Source organism: Mustela lutreola, chromosome 4, assembly GCF_030435805.1.
Source record: "Mustela lutreola isolate mMusLut2 chromosome 4, mMusLut2.pri, whole genome shotgun sequence".
NCBI lineage: Eukaryota > Metazoa > Chordata > Mammalia > Carnivora > Mustelidae > Mustela > Mustela lutreola.
In genome coordinates, this window is record NC_081293.1 from 168,704,779 (window position 1) to 168,719,255 (window position 14,477).

Here is a 14,477-nt window from a genome sequence, read left to right on the forward strand (position 1 = left end):
TCTTGTCTTATGCTTGCCAATTAATAAAACTGATATATATTTTACATGATGGGTATCCACTACTTAACCAATAAGCCTTATTACATTTTACCACTTAACTACCCCAAAGCTAGAACACTGCAGGTGCTAATATTGGTGGTCAGTAAACCCAATGCTTATTATCTAAATGGTTGATAGCAACATGTATCACTTACTTTAACAAAAATAGTAAAACCCTGTTACAGCTGTCTTCATCCATCCCACCTTTTGGACTCAGTTCAGAGCAAGGTGTGTGTGTGTGCGTGCGCGCACGCACGCGCGTGTGTATCTAATAGACCATATTTGGGGACAACTCCAAATAGTGCCTATGTGTAGGTTCCAATAAACAATAATACAAGAATAACATATTCTTATAGTAGAGTCCTTTCTAACACCAAGACATTAGAAAACTTTTTTTGTAAGCTCCCACATGGGCACACATATATCCATTCCCAAACACATCACACATGTATATATATACATGATAAATATAATTAATCAGGTATAAAATCTGTTCAGTCATCCATTTTTTAAGTCTGTATAGGGCCAAAAAATTATCCTGATTTTTTGACCTATATTATACTAGTTATTTCTTTCCACACAGAAATTACGATACTGATCAGTATTTTTTGGCATTGATTAACGCTTTAAAAAATATTCATATGGTATAGCCTTAAAAAAGGAATGAATCTATACTTGAACATAAAATATTATTTTATATAGTCAACTTGGAGCTATCCTGTTTGATTATTTTTGAAGAAGGTATGTAGATGAAAATTCATAAACATGGTATTAAATATTAGAGTGTCTTAACATTTAACTGAAATCCTTATTAATTTCGTTATCAAGGGATAGGGCTAGTCAATACCAATTAGCAGCTTTAAAATGTTTTACATATTAAAATACAGTATTCTATTTACCCTAGATTATCTGGGGACCATCTAGTATATTAAAAGATTTTGCAGTGTTTCTTAGTGATTGCACTGCTACGATTATGCCTGTTAGCAAATTTGCAACAGTTTGATAAATATTTTCCATAAGTCAAAACCATAGCAGCATGGAAAAGCAGATGGTAGGAGACTATAATAAAGAATGTAACTATTATTTTTGTTAATAGGGAACTACTGGGTCACTCTTTTCAACATGGACTGTGTAGAGAGCCGTTGTCAGTTATGAATTCTTGGGGCTGTTGAGTATCCTTTCCGATGATTAACCCACATTTTGTATTTTCCAGTGCACTCTATAGACAAAGGCAGAATGAAAAATATATTAAAGCATTTAATAAGTTTGTGCTTTCATTTAATATACTCAAAGAAAATATTGGTACATTTTTTAAAGAATGTGCACAAAGATTTATGTATGTATTAGGGTACACACCTGTTTTCTTCATATTCCTAGACAATAAGACACATTACTTTGCTATATAAAAGTGAAAAATAGCAATAATTACAAATTCTATGGTCTTACTAGACTAGCAATGTTTTCTTGATCTAAGCAATGTTAGATTAAAGTTATAGGAATGTTACTTCAGCTATTCATATGTATAAAACACTATTAAAGTCAAAGATTTTTAACTACATTGTTATTATTAAGATTAAATAGCTGAATTAATTTTAGCCTTGTATGCCATAAGCAACTTCAATGCTGTTAGGTAAGATCCTTGAATTTAGTTAGCTTTTAAACTTCAGTTGTCATGTATTAAAGAATAATATAATGTGTAACTTTCTGATCAGATATAATTCTTTCTGCAAAATGATAGTCTACCTTTCTTTTACATATTTTCTCATTTGTTTGTTATATATAACCATCAGTTTTAAGTAACATTTATTTCTGTGGAAAAAACAAAGTTGAAAATACAGAATTTTTATAATAAGATGATAGTGAAGGAATAGGAGAGGTAGTGTTGCAAACACAAAAATCTTTAATTTTATTCTTGAAGCCTGTTGAATAAATGTAGGAAAAAGACATTTTACTGAGGGTTAAGAGAAATAATTTGGATATATAGAAATACATAAATAAATCTCTTCACAAGAAGAAGACAAAACATCCTCTTTTATGTATCGAGCAGCAGAGAATAGTATTTCATCATTAAATTAACTGATCCAGTGGGAGGTTGCTTTTTTAATCAAAAGAACTATTTTCTGATAATCTCTATACACTCAAATTCTCTATGAATGTCAGAGAAAAAAAAGTTAACACAAAAAATTTTAAAGAAAACTATTTTTATCAGTTTTTTAATAGGTTCCTTATTTACAAATTAAATATCATACAAATGATAAAATATTGGTACATGAAATGAATAATGATTGTGGGAAGGTCATATGACACATTAGATAAGCAACACTCTAAATGTGTTTAGTATTTGTTAAGTACATTTAATGACATCTCCGCATATGTAACTTACACTAACTCGAGTTGACATCTTACACTTATCAACATGCAGGGCACTGGAAGGCCAAATGATGTCATTCCATGTAGCTTATATAGGCTGTGCCATTATCAATACTGAAGTAAAATTCAATCCTTCAGGTGTTTTCAAGAAACCCAGATGGTTGATCTAGTGCTGATAACACAGCAAAATGATTAATTGATTCCAGTTTTCATCTACATCTTAGATATTATAAGAAGAGTAAATATCAGCCTAGAGATATTGTAAAAACACTGAAACACTTCTAGTTATGACATTTATTTAAACATCAAAATTCCATAGTATCAGAACAGCAAAAAAAAAATTTCAAGATACCTTGAAGTATAAAAAAATTAACATGACTCAATCTACCAAAACAAAGAAAAAATACATTCTTCTTAGTGTTGGGAAATCTAACTTCTCCCCTGACATAAAGGTAAATGAGCATGCCAAATCAAGAAACTTGTACCTAATTTTTTTAAAGTAAGAGCTATTAAATATTTTATTTATAGTCATGTGAGTGGAAAAAAATGAGTTAAAAAAAAGGAGGAAGGCTATTTCTCAATGTCCCCAGCTCATCTAGGTATTTATTATTTAGAGCTTTTGTACCCACATAAGGAAGGCTATAGTCACTGATACCATGTCTGTAAACTGAGGAAATTTTTTCTGTATATATAAATTTTCCAGTAATGGGAAAGGACACTAAAAAGAAGAAATATATGGAGAGGTACTCAAAGGAGGTAGTCGTTATTTTAAGATAATTTGGAACTGGAAAGGCTACTTACACAAAAGACATAGCCATAAAAAAGAGAGCCAACAGTTTATAATAAATAGAGATGTAAGATTGCATGGGACATTATCTTGAAAAGATAACTAAAAGTAAATAAAACTTGTATCTTATTTTAAACAAAGTTTACTGTAATTACAATTACTTGTAATTATAATTACAATTACAGTAATTAGAATTATGCAATAATCTTTTGAGTGAACAAATCTTAGTTAATTGCTTATTAATAGTCCAGTGACAGCTGATGCTTTTTTGTGACAAAACCGTTTGATAAACAATATAACTCTTTTAATATTACAAGTCTCATTTCTACAAAAATATCGCAAGGATCTCTCTCGATTCTTAGATACTCACATAATTTGCTTTTGAATTTACATATTTTTGCCTTGATATACATACTGCATTATTTTAAACTGTTACTGGCATATGTTTACAATATTCAATAATCGTAGAGAAACTGACCATGAATATATAACATGAGTATATAATAGGAAGTATATAAACAACAGGGATGTTTGAAGGGAGACTACTTTATAAGTAAACAAGTTCCTTTGTGAATAGTCGAGTGTTTGGTATATATACTTTACTTCCCTAGGCAACCTCAACACTCTTAGGGTTGGGAGAGTGATGTACAGATAAACAGGGCTCCCTCCTCCATCACTGTAGATGATATTCACTACCCACTTAGCTCTTAATGGATACATAACTACAGTGGTTTCCATTAAAGTAATTCCTGATAGAGGAATTCTTCACCTGGCATCTAACAAGACATTTGGGAGCTCCCTAAAACTTCTTGGTTGCGTGCAAATTTTGGACTGTATGTACAACTCTGTATGTTTCTGGGGGAATCTATAACTTTCACTAGATTCTCAATACCTTAAAAAGTTAAGAACTACTGACTAAAATTAATTTTTTAATCTGTTTCAGTTGACTGTGACACAGCACCACTCTCTGCTTTGTCTTTCAAAATCCATTACCCATTTTACAATCCCCTGATAGCTATTATCATCTTAAAGTAGCAGAAATAGTAGTAGTACTCTTCTCAGATCTTTTGTTCAGACACTACCACCTGTGTCAAGTTCTTACATTAGCTAAGATTATGAGGAATGACCTTCAGGAATGGAGTAGTAGTATTTAAACCGAATTGAAAAGAATGACAGAGTAAATGACATCACCAGTGTAGGTCTTCTCAAAATACGAAGAAATGAGAATACGGATAAAATGAAAACAGAAATTAGCCTCTATTTAGAATGTATTTTGCATGGATTTAAAAATATATTCCTTCTTTATGATTTGTATTGTTATATTAAACTATCAACCTAGATAATAAAGTAGAATTTTATCATGAAGTTAAAAGCATATAATGTTCTCTCAAAAATCCTTGAAGTGTATTTTATTGCTCTTTTTCACATGGCCTATTTCAGATGAATTTATCTATCTGGCTTTAATGACTATTCCTATAAATTTAGAGTTATTTTTTCCATGTCAAACAATAAAAATTATTTTAATTCTCTAAACTCTGAGCTAATGCTGTAAGCTAAGCCTGAGATAATTACTAGACCATAGGAATTTAATATTTTCCCACTTTCATTAGCATTATGTCTCAAATTTTGTGATGACATATTTCCCTATGAGTAATACCTAAAGCACCCTTTCAAAAATTTATCCCAAAGTTAATATTCAAGAAAGATTTACCTCTGAATTACTTTAGTAATGTACAGTAGCATTTTAATTTTTAGGCTTCTCCCACCTAGTAAAAAAAATTCAATTTGTACCATATCATTTCATCCTACTATTCAAGATCTTCTATAATCTGTTGCCAAAATTATTTTCCAGGACTTTCAAGCAGACATCTTCTAGGGTGGCCAGATCTTTCTAATGAATGTTCCATGAAGACACTTCCTCAATTTATTCTCATTTTTGTCATTTGGTTGATATTATTCCCTAATATGCCCTCCCTTTCACCAAACTTATGCTTTTAAAAAGAAGTTACATTCTACTTTCCTGTAGACTTGTGATTTTCCAACCTTCTTCATTCATTTCCATTTTCTCTGACCTTCTGTATTTATAGCTTTTGCTGTACCATGCAGAGCTTAATTCTATATGTCTTCTATCTTTTGTTTTTATTCCTCATGTAGTTTTGTTACTCCCTGGGGAGTATGACCATATCTTGTTCATCTGTTCTACATTTTCACGGAGTCCACTGAAGTCTGAGTATCTCTCCGTAAATAGTCATTGTTCAGATGATCACTCATGGAGATCTAGCACAGAGCAACCTGCTTGGTAAGTCAGTTCCTAATCCCAAGCTTGAGCTTTATTTTTTGAGAAAGAAAATTTTGAGTAGAGCATATAGATATAAATATTTTTAATAAATGTTAACAAAGCTAGCAAATGTCACAGGGTATTCTAAGTACTTATGGGAATGGAGCTTTATCATCCACTCAGAGCTCAATATAACAAGAAAGAGTTTCTGTTTCACTAATTATTTTGTCAGTTGGCAAACAAATTTTCTATATTTTATCATTTTGTGGAGCAAAACTGTATCAACTAATTAATTTACATCCATTTTTAGGGACAGCGATAACTTGTAGCTAGCTGAGAAGTCCTGGTAAAGTTTTTTTGGGGGGGTATTCTAATTATTGAAACTGATTATCCAGTATCTCTTTTGGATGAAGTAAAGAATATTTGGAATACAATTTCTGATCCTGATTAGAAAAACCATGAAAGTGAAGGAAAATAAAAAAGACATGTACTACCTACGTGTGTGTCTGTGTGTCTGTGTGTAAGTGTATGTTTGTGGGAAGGAGTAAAATTTCAGCTCATATTCTTGAGGAAATTATTCAACATATTCTTTTTTTGAACATCGCATGTTTCCATAAATATGCAGAAGACACTCTCAGAATTAGTGTATTTGAAGTGACAAGAGGAATTAGGGCCTCATTTTAAGAAGCAAAGCTCTCATAAATTTTTGGTATTTTATTGTGGAAAATTCAAATGTTTACTAAATATTCACTTTTCAATTAAAATATGACAGATTCTGTATCTTTTAACTATTTCCTCTGGCAAGTTTGAACTTTCAACAACATGTCCCCCCAGACAGTGGTGAAAGTCAATGAACCATCAGAGCTGTTGATCTTGATACCTGATGACTAACATAAGACTTGAATAGAAGAGTTGGAAGTGAGTAAGTGAAAAATGGTTTGCGTATTTCAGTAGGTTTTCTCCTTGCAGTCTGTTGGTTCCAGTGATACATCACCACATCTCCACTCTGACAACATTAGTAGGGAGTTATTTCTTATTCTGTACCTCTTTTCAGGAAAACACAATTTAGTCAAAGAAGAAAAAATCCTTAATTGTCCTCAATAATTATTCAACACCATGTTTCTTCTGCCGTCTCTAGTTTTTCGTGAACAGTCTATTCCTTTTGAGAAAACTAAGCCAAAGCAATATATGAAACAGAACATACTTGCATAGCACCAGCGTAGAATTGTTTCCCAGTTGATGAATTGAGCCTGTTTGCTTTTTTATAATTCATTCCCATCATTTGAGCTAAAACTACTTCTCCTACTGCTTTCTTTGGAAACTGCAGGGGAAATGGCAGATAGCAGAGGATCTGTTCCAAATGGAGATATTGTGTCATCTAGTAGCATGTCATTCAATCTTTGCTCCTCTTTCAAAGCGGCACTAAAGGATAAATCTGTGAAATGTGACAAAGGATCAGAGAAGGCCATAGCTTGATCACAGAGCTCAGGACTGGTCCCTTGAGACAAAGTCAGTTGTTGGCAATAGTCTACTGAGTTCTGCTCAAGATGGGTCTGTTGTTTGGTGACATTAGCACCTAAATCCACTGCACCAAGTGAAGCCAGGGCTGGCAGACCATGAGCACGAGCCTGTATTTCTAGTTCCTGCAATTTCAAACAATAATAATTAAATTATGACTTTGCAAGTGGACATAACTCTAGTAAATAAACCAGAAATAGAAAAAATATTAACAAGCATTCAAAATGAAGACTAATACATATTATAATATTCTTTGCAAGTCATGGAACTGAGTGTGTTTCTAATGCCTGAAAAATAACCCTGAGAAAACTATATAGATTAAAAAAAAATTCTTTTCTCATTGCTGTTCAAGGGAATGCATAACATAGAATGGTTCCATAGTGTCTCAGATTACAGTATAACCATTTGGAGATAGTGGAAAATATTTCATTTGTTCGTCCTGATTAATTTCTCACTATAGGACCATTTCACGGAACAGAGTGGTGCTTTACCTGGCAATAAGCACGCTCACATAAAAAAAATCTTGAGAGTTATGAAAACCCATATTTTGATATTTTGTGTCACATGAACAGATGAGGACTGACTTAATATATACTGGCATAATATGCCTTGCGGCAATGAAATCCATAGCAATGTTACTAAAGAAATAAAAGGGAGAGAGAACAATTTAGAGTCCAATATGATATAAAGAAAAAATGTTTTAATTATTATTAGTTTTTGGCTGGGATAACATCATGTGCTTATCAAATTGGTTCTATTTTAGGCATTTTGTAGTTAGTTGTTATTCATTCTACTTTTAAAGCCACCTTGATCGTGGACATCTAATCAAAGTCTAACTGAAACAACCCAATTCATGAGCTTCTAAAAGGCAATAAAATTATCCTTTAGAAGGAAAATAATTGTTAATAAGAAAAATAAATGAGACAATGAATAAAACCGATGGTGGATAAGTCATATATAAGTGACGTGGTTCATGGCAACATTTTTGTAAAAACCTGAATCCGGAGTAGAAGCCGCCTGTTAGCCTGCTCTAATTTCTTCTGTCTGTGTTCTAATTCTCGAGCTCTCTGTTGTTCTTTTTGTAGCCACTTGATGTACTCCACTGATGCTTTTAGAATGGTTCCTTTGTTCCAGCGCATATCACTATAGAACGGAGAGATAACCTTTTCACAATTGTGCATGTCAGCAGAATTCATAAGAACTTACAAAATCTTTTACATTAATATGAAATAATGATTTACATGACTATTATTCACTCTTAGATATTATTGCTTCTGAATAGAAATTTTAATAGAATAGTTAAGAAGCCCTTATATAGTAAAATTAATCCCAGAATGAAAATAAGTGTCAAAAGAAAGTAATAAAGTGACTTTTTGTGGGAGAGCTAAATGCAATATCATGATTCTACCATTACAGTTTTTATATTTTTAGTGAAAATTGCTTTTATTATTAACTCTGAGATTAAAATCTATGTGCGGTATTTCTGCATTAATGAACTAGGAAATGTACATTACTGAGGACTTAAGCCTAAATTTTTTAAGATCATTTCGAATGTACCAGTCTTTTAACCTACTTTCTAATAAGGTTGCTTTTATGCTTCTAAGAAAAAAAAAATAAGGTCCCTTCTGAATGGTGATCCTGAGTGATTGTGAAACAAATCAGAGTTCAGCAACATCACTTTAAGCAATAGAGCAAAACTTTCTAGAATCATTAGGTAAATTTTTCTTCACAAAGACATCAATACTTGATTTAAAAGTTGGATGCCTATTTTTAAATACATTTAAGACAAGTAAATAAATTAAACATTACCAGATAATCTTTTTAGAGCACAGGAAAAATATTTTATTAAAGCTTATTTTTAAGTCAGGAGAAATTATAAATCTGGAATTATGAAACAAGCTATCGGTTGCAACATCTGAAAAAATACGTCAATGAATTTAATCCCATATGAGAATTAATAATACATGTGGAGAATGATATCACACTAATTGCTAAATTTAATCAGAGTTGTAGAAAACCTTGATGAATTTTCAGTTCAGAGTCATGAGATTATTTTTTTAGTACAGCATAAGTAAGCACGTAGGAAATTTTTAGTGAAGACTTATTTATTTATTTGAGAGAGAGAGAGAGCATGAGTGGGTTGGGGAGAGGCAGAGGGAGAGGGTGAGAGAGAGTCCTTAAGCAGACTCCCCACTAAGTATGGAGCCCACTGTGGGGGTGGAGCCTAGGATGCCGAGATCATGACCTGAGCGAAAATCAAAAACGACTGAGTCATCCAGGCATCCCAGCATGTAGGAAAATTCTTTTAGAATTATACTTTATGTACTTTTGTTTTATATGATCTATGTGAGATAGAATGAAATTAATATGTATGTATTAAGTGATCAGAAGTGGGAAAATATAGTTTATGAAAAATCTGGCTTGCATATTCCTCACTGGAAGTTAAGGTTAGGTGATACTTCCAATAGGGGCAATAAATGAAAGGAAGATAAACTTTTCTACTGGCAGGTGAAAATGCCTACTAGAAAATGCTAAAGCATTTTCTACCAAAAGACACCAACCCATTACTAGAGTCTGTCAAGAGTGTGAAAATGCTTTGTCAGGTCCTCTAGGGCCATCATAGCTGCTACTCTCATTCCACTCACGGTGACTTCTCAGGTGATGGGAAGACTATGGAGAAAGAGGCTACTTTTGTCATTAAGCTAAGAAGGTACTTGTAATTCAAAAAGGTGAACTCCTGAATTAAAACCCTAAGCTGCAGCAGAAGACTTTTGGCCCTGATTTTGTTTCATTTCTTCTCATGGGGAAAAAACAAAACAAACAAAACAAAAATGAAAATTAGAAATACAGAAGAAATAATATGGAAAGGATAATCACCAGTCGACTTTGAAGTTTAAGGTACTGTTTATTAAAATAAACCTTCAAGAATGGTGGTAGAGACCACACAATGGGTCTTCTGACCATTTCTATCTGACATCATTTGCACTAAATTTGTTAAGTTCATTCTATTTTAAAATCATTTTAATATGTGATGTTTCTTCTTAACCAATTTCTTGAGTCAAAATCAAGAGTCGGGGGCGCTTGGGTGGCTCAGTGGGTTAAGCTGCTGCCTTGGCTCAGGTCATGATCTCAGGGTCCTGGGATCGAGTCCTGCATCAGGCTCTCTGCTCAGCAGGGAGCCTGCTTCCTCCTCTCTCTCTCTCTGCCTGCCTCTCTGCCTACTTGTAATCTCTCTCTGTCAAATAAATAAATAAAATCTTTAAAAAAAAATCAAGAGTCAGATGCTCAGCTGACTGAGCCACCCATGTGCCCCCCCCCCCAATGGATCCAAGTTTTAAAGAGGCTGTGTTCTGAATTCACCCATGGGACTCACACTCATAGGCCCTCAAGAGAAGCCCTAGGGTAACAGGTGAGGCCTCAGCAAGCCAAGGGATAAAATGTATTGAAACACAATTGGTATTGGATGTCTGGAATGCCACAGCCAACAATAAAGCATCTCTTCTACCTGCTATGTGCCCAGAGCCACATATAGATATCTTCAATGTTGAATTAATTAATGTTTTTAATTAGACCTAAAATAAATATCATTTCCATATATATAATACAATTAAAATAAATAGTGATACTTCTTCTTGAGGTCCATAAAGAGGAGGAAAACACTTAAAAATGTTTAAAATAAGATTTAACCAGTGAGAGTCTCTTTTGAATATGATTCTGTGATAAATTGATTTTCTATATTCTAGATCAGGGGCAGACAAATGAGGACCTGTGGTCTATTTTTGTCAATAAAGTTTCAGAGGACACATCCATGTTCATTCATGTACATATGGTCTATGTCTGCTTTCATGCTACAGCAACACAGTTAGAAAGTTGCCACAGGCTATGTGGCCCACAGACCTCAAAATATTTACTATCTGGTTCCTTACAGGAAAAGGTGGCCATTCTCTGTTCCAGACAGTGAGTTGGAAGGAGAAAGGAACCTTTTTATAACCAAAGTTTCTATAAAGTATAGAATAATCATCGCTTACAGAAGCGTTATCATTTGTACAGTATTCTCATACATAGTATTTGGCTTTATGTTTATAAAAACCCAACCATACGATTGGTGCTTTATAGGCATAGTGACATCTGAAGATGGTCAGTTAGGCTTCAGAGTCCAGTCTTGAATTTTCATGTGGCTTTCTGCATATAACCATGCTCTGGCACTGTGGGTTAGCTTCCACCAGTTACAAGAGAACCTCTCTCAGCTGACCTTTACCCAATCACTTTCAAGGTTAATAATACTCCATTCCCTTTGTGACGTTCACTGACTGTTGACAGAACAAAATAGGTAATAGAGAGCACTGGGCTACCCTCTGATACATCCAGGTATTTCTGTTGTCAGTGTGGTGCCTCTGACTGAGAGGCTAAATTAATGCCCACTGTAATTACTATGATGATAATATAATTAAATTATAGGTACATTAGCTAATAAAATATGAATGCCAAAAAAGAAAGCACTTATAAAAATAGTTACTGTTTTTAGGAAGATTATATTAAAAGCTTTGGAAAAACTCAATTAAAATGTTTGTAAATTTGGGTTGCTAAAAAATGTGCTGTCACAAATAAGGTTTACAACAAACATTTTAAAAGTCTCTCTATATTTAAGTTGTATAAGTTTTTGTTTTATTTTAAAGAAATTAAACTATACATTTTAGTGCAGTTTATGTAGGAAAGAAAAGTTGAAACATATTTTCAAACAAAAAAAGCCTTGGCTTTACCTCAAATGCTTGGTGAATAAATGTGCATGTATATATATTAAGTGCTAAAGAAGAAAAGTCCCATCAGGACAATGGGTATTCTCTTCTGCTAACGGGAGGAGTTGCATGTTTAGAGACTTTAAGTAATTTGAAGAGTTATCAAATGACAACTACACTATGACCAAGTTCTTCAGACTCTCCAAAAGGGGCTCTATGTGCCATTCCACCTAATATGTCCATGAGGAGAAATACTACCTTCCCTTCTATTACAAATTATTGAATTGTCCATGTGACTTGGCACATTTGGATTCAGGGAAAAAGTATCTCCAAATCTCACTAATATATCACTTTATCAAACATCACTTTTTTTTTTAATTCTTTTTAATTTTTTTAAAGATTTTATTTATTTATTGACAGAGAGAGAGAGATCACAAGTAGGCAGAGAGACAGGCAGAAAGAGGGGGAAGCAGGCTCACTGCTGAGCAGAGAGCCCAATGTGGGACTCGATTCCAGGACCCTGAGATCATAACCTGAGCTGAAGGCAGAGGCTTAACCCACTGAGCCTCCCAGGCGCCCCCATCACTGATTTTGAATAATGGATGATCACTGGTATTTGGAGAGGCCAGTTCTCAGTTTGAGTGAAATGTTTTTGAAGTCGTTATTAATGCAACAGATCTTATTTTTATGTTTTGGAGAGACATTCCACATTCTAACTTGATACTTTGATTAATCAATTCTTCCCGGAAATTTACAACTTCAAACATCTTGTTTAACTGACTTTGTGTATGACACTAAAAAGTGGCTGAAAATTTAATTACAATAACTAATTATTGGTTGGCATCAATCAGCATGTTTTTACAAACCTATTTTTTACCTACACGTCTCCAGAATTTTGGGACCTCTGAAAACCCAACAATTCAATGTTCATGTATACATAAATCTCACATTGGAAGAATTGCTATAACTGTAAACTGAGTATACAAGAAGTGTCATAGACAACATTTGATACTACCACTAAATTTACCAATATTGGTGCCATATTGAAAGACCTGCTATGAACTGAGAAGAAATAATGTCCTTATTTCCTACATCTCAGAAGAGCAAATGTTAGGAACAACATTGATGCTTAATAACTATCATTCTCGAATAGATACTTAATAAGACCAGGAGTCGCCTTACCTTTACCATAAGCTACTTGGTTTCTTAGCAATTGGTTCGCTTCCCCTCTTTTCCCTCCCACCCATGTTGGAGGGTATTCAAACTATTACATTATTACAGAAATGATTGTTGAACTCACGGATCATTAGACTTTGGAATAAGAGTGCCAAGCTCCTTGATTCGGTAATTAATATTATACCTTCTTCTTCTTTCAACTATTAAAAAAGAAATGTTATTGATTATTCTCATTAAAGCATAATTCACTTTTTGACAGCTGTAAACTTTCTTAATAATCTTTAAAAAAGAGTGAATGAAAAAATTTCCTTATAATCAAGAGTATTCAAAATAAAAATTCAAATATATTTTAATCTAAAAGTAAAAAATGACAGTATTAGAATTGTGATTCTATTATTGACAATGCTTTAAAAACATTTTCTCTCAAAACAACTTTTTTCACTTTCTGAAATGCTATAATATTCACTCATACTGAAATGCATATGTATTTATATATACTTATCTTTTTGGATCACCATTTCACACATACTCATTTTGCCCATCAGGATCACCATTTCACATATACTCATTTTGCCCATCAGGATCTGCACCATGCTTTATTCTTCTTATACAATCCCCAGAGACCCAACACAACTTTTGACAGATCTCAGACATGTGTGCCCAATTAGACTGTGACCTTCTTGAGGGCAGGGGTCATTTATTCCTCATTTTTCTATTCTCAGAGGGTCTGGCATATAGGAGATATTAAATAAATGTTGATTAGACTGTAAATAAAATTTTCTAATTTAAAATTTTTCAATAATATATAGAGTAATGACTTTCAACCTTTGGCATACATCAGTTGGGGCCCAAGGATTTGCATTTCCGACAAATTTCCAGGTCATGTTGATGCTGTTAGGAACCACATTTTGAGAACTACTGATATAAATTCTTATTCAGAGACCGTTTTCTTTGTTTGCATTTCCACGACTTAACTGCTTTTGGAAATTTTATGATCTAATTAATATTCAGTAAATATCAGATATACAAATAAGTAGAGTTTCCTATATTGACCGCTATGAGAAAGCAGTCTTATGGAGTAGAGTGTAGTCTTACAATATGCTCTATATTCCTAGAATCAAGAACCACAACATATCCTTCTACACAGTATTTTTTCAATAGGTAACATTTTAAAAATCTTTCCAGGAAAATGGAGGAAGAAAAAGGTAATGAAGAAGAAAACCATATATCAAAAATATTTGAAAATACTTAATGCATGCTAAAAATTAAGATCTGCTACCACAAACAAGGAAAGTCATGAAAGAATAATAATTGACTCTACAAAGTAATTTACCATGGATGGATTTGACCTTCAGTAATAATATATTGGGATTACTCTAAAATTAGAATATAATTGATTCTTGAGGGAGTTAATTCAAAAAACAATGACACCACATTAAAAAACTGAAAAGATAAACAAAGGTAAAGCTGATAGAAATACATACATATTTCACAGTAAAAATTATTAACAATTCTATGTTCACACATACTACTGTATTATAAAACAAACTTTTAAATATAAGATGAAGAATAG

At 33.0% G+C, this 14,477-nt stretch overlaps 1 protein-coding gene across 5 annotated transcripts in view; it reads right to left on the reverse strand.

Moving 5' to 3' along the window:
• Window positions 1–2,223: 2,223 nt before the first annotated feature.
• The window catches only part of TFEC (transcription factor EC), a 176,445-nt gene continuing 164,191 nt past the window's right edge, over window positions 2,224–14,477 (reverse strand). For all 5 annotated transcript variants that reach the window (XM_059171639.1, XM_059171640.1, XM_059171643.1 and 2 more), the window contains 3 exons: window positions 13,029–13,104; window positions 7,988–8,135; window positions 2,224–7,117 (listed from right to left, as the gene is read on the reverse strand). In XM_059171639.1, the coding sequence (XP_059027622.1) occupies window positions 6,737–7,117; window positions 7,988–8,135; window positions 13,029–13,104 (605 nt within the window). In that variant the 3' untranslated portion in view covers window positions 2,224–6,736. The remainder of the gene's footprint in view (window positions 7,118–7,987; window positions 8,136–13,028; window positions 13,105–14,477) is intronic.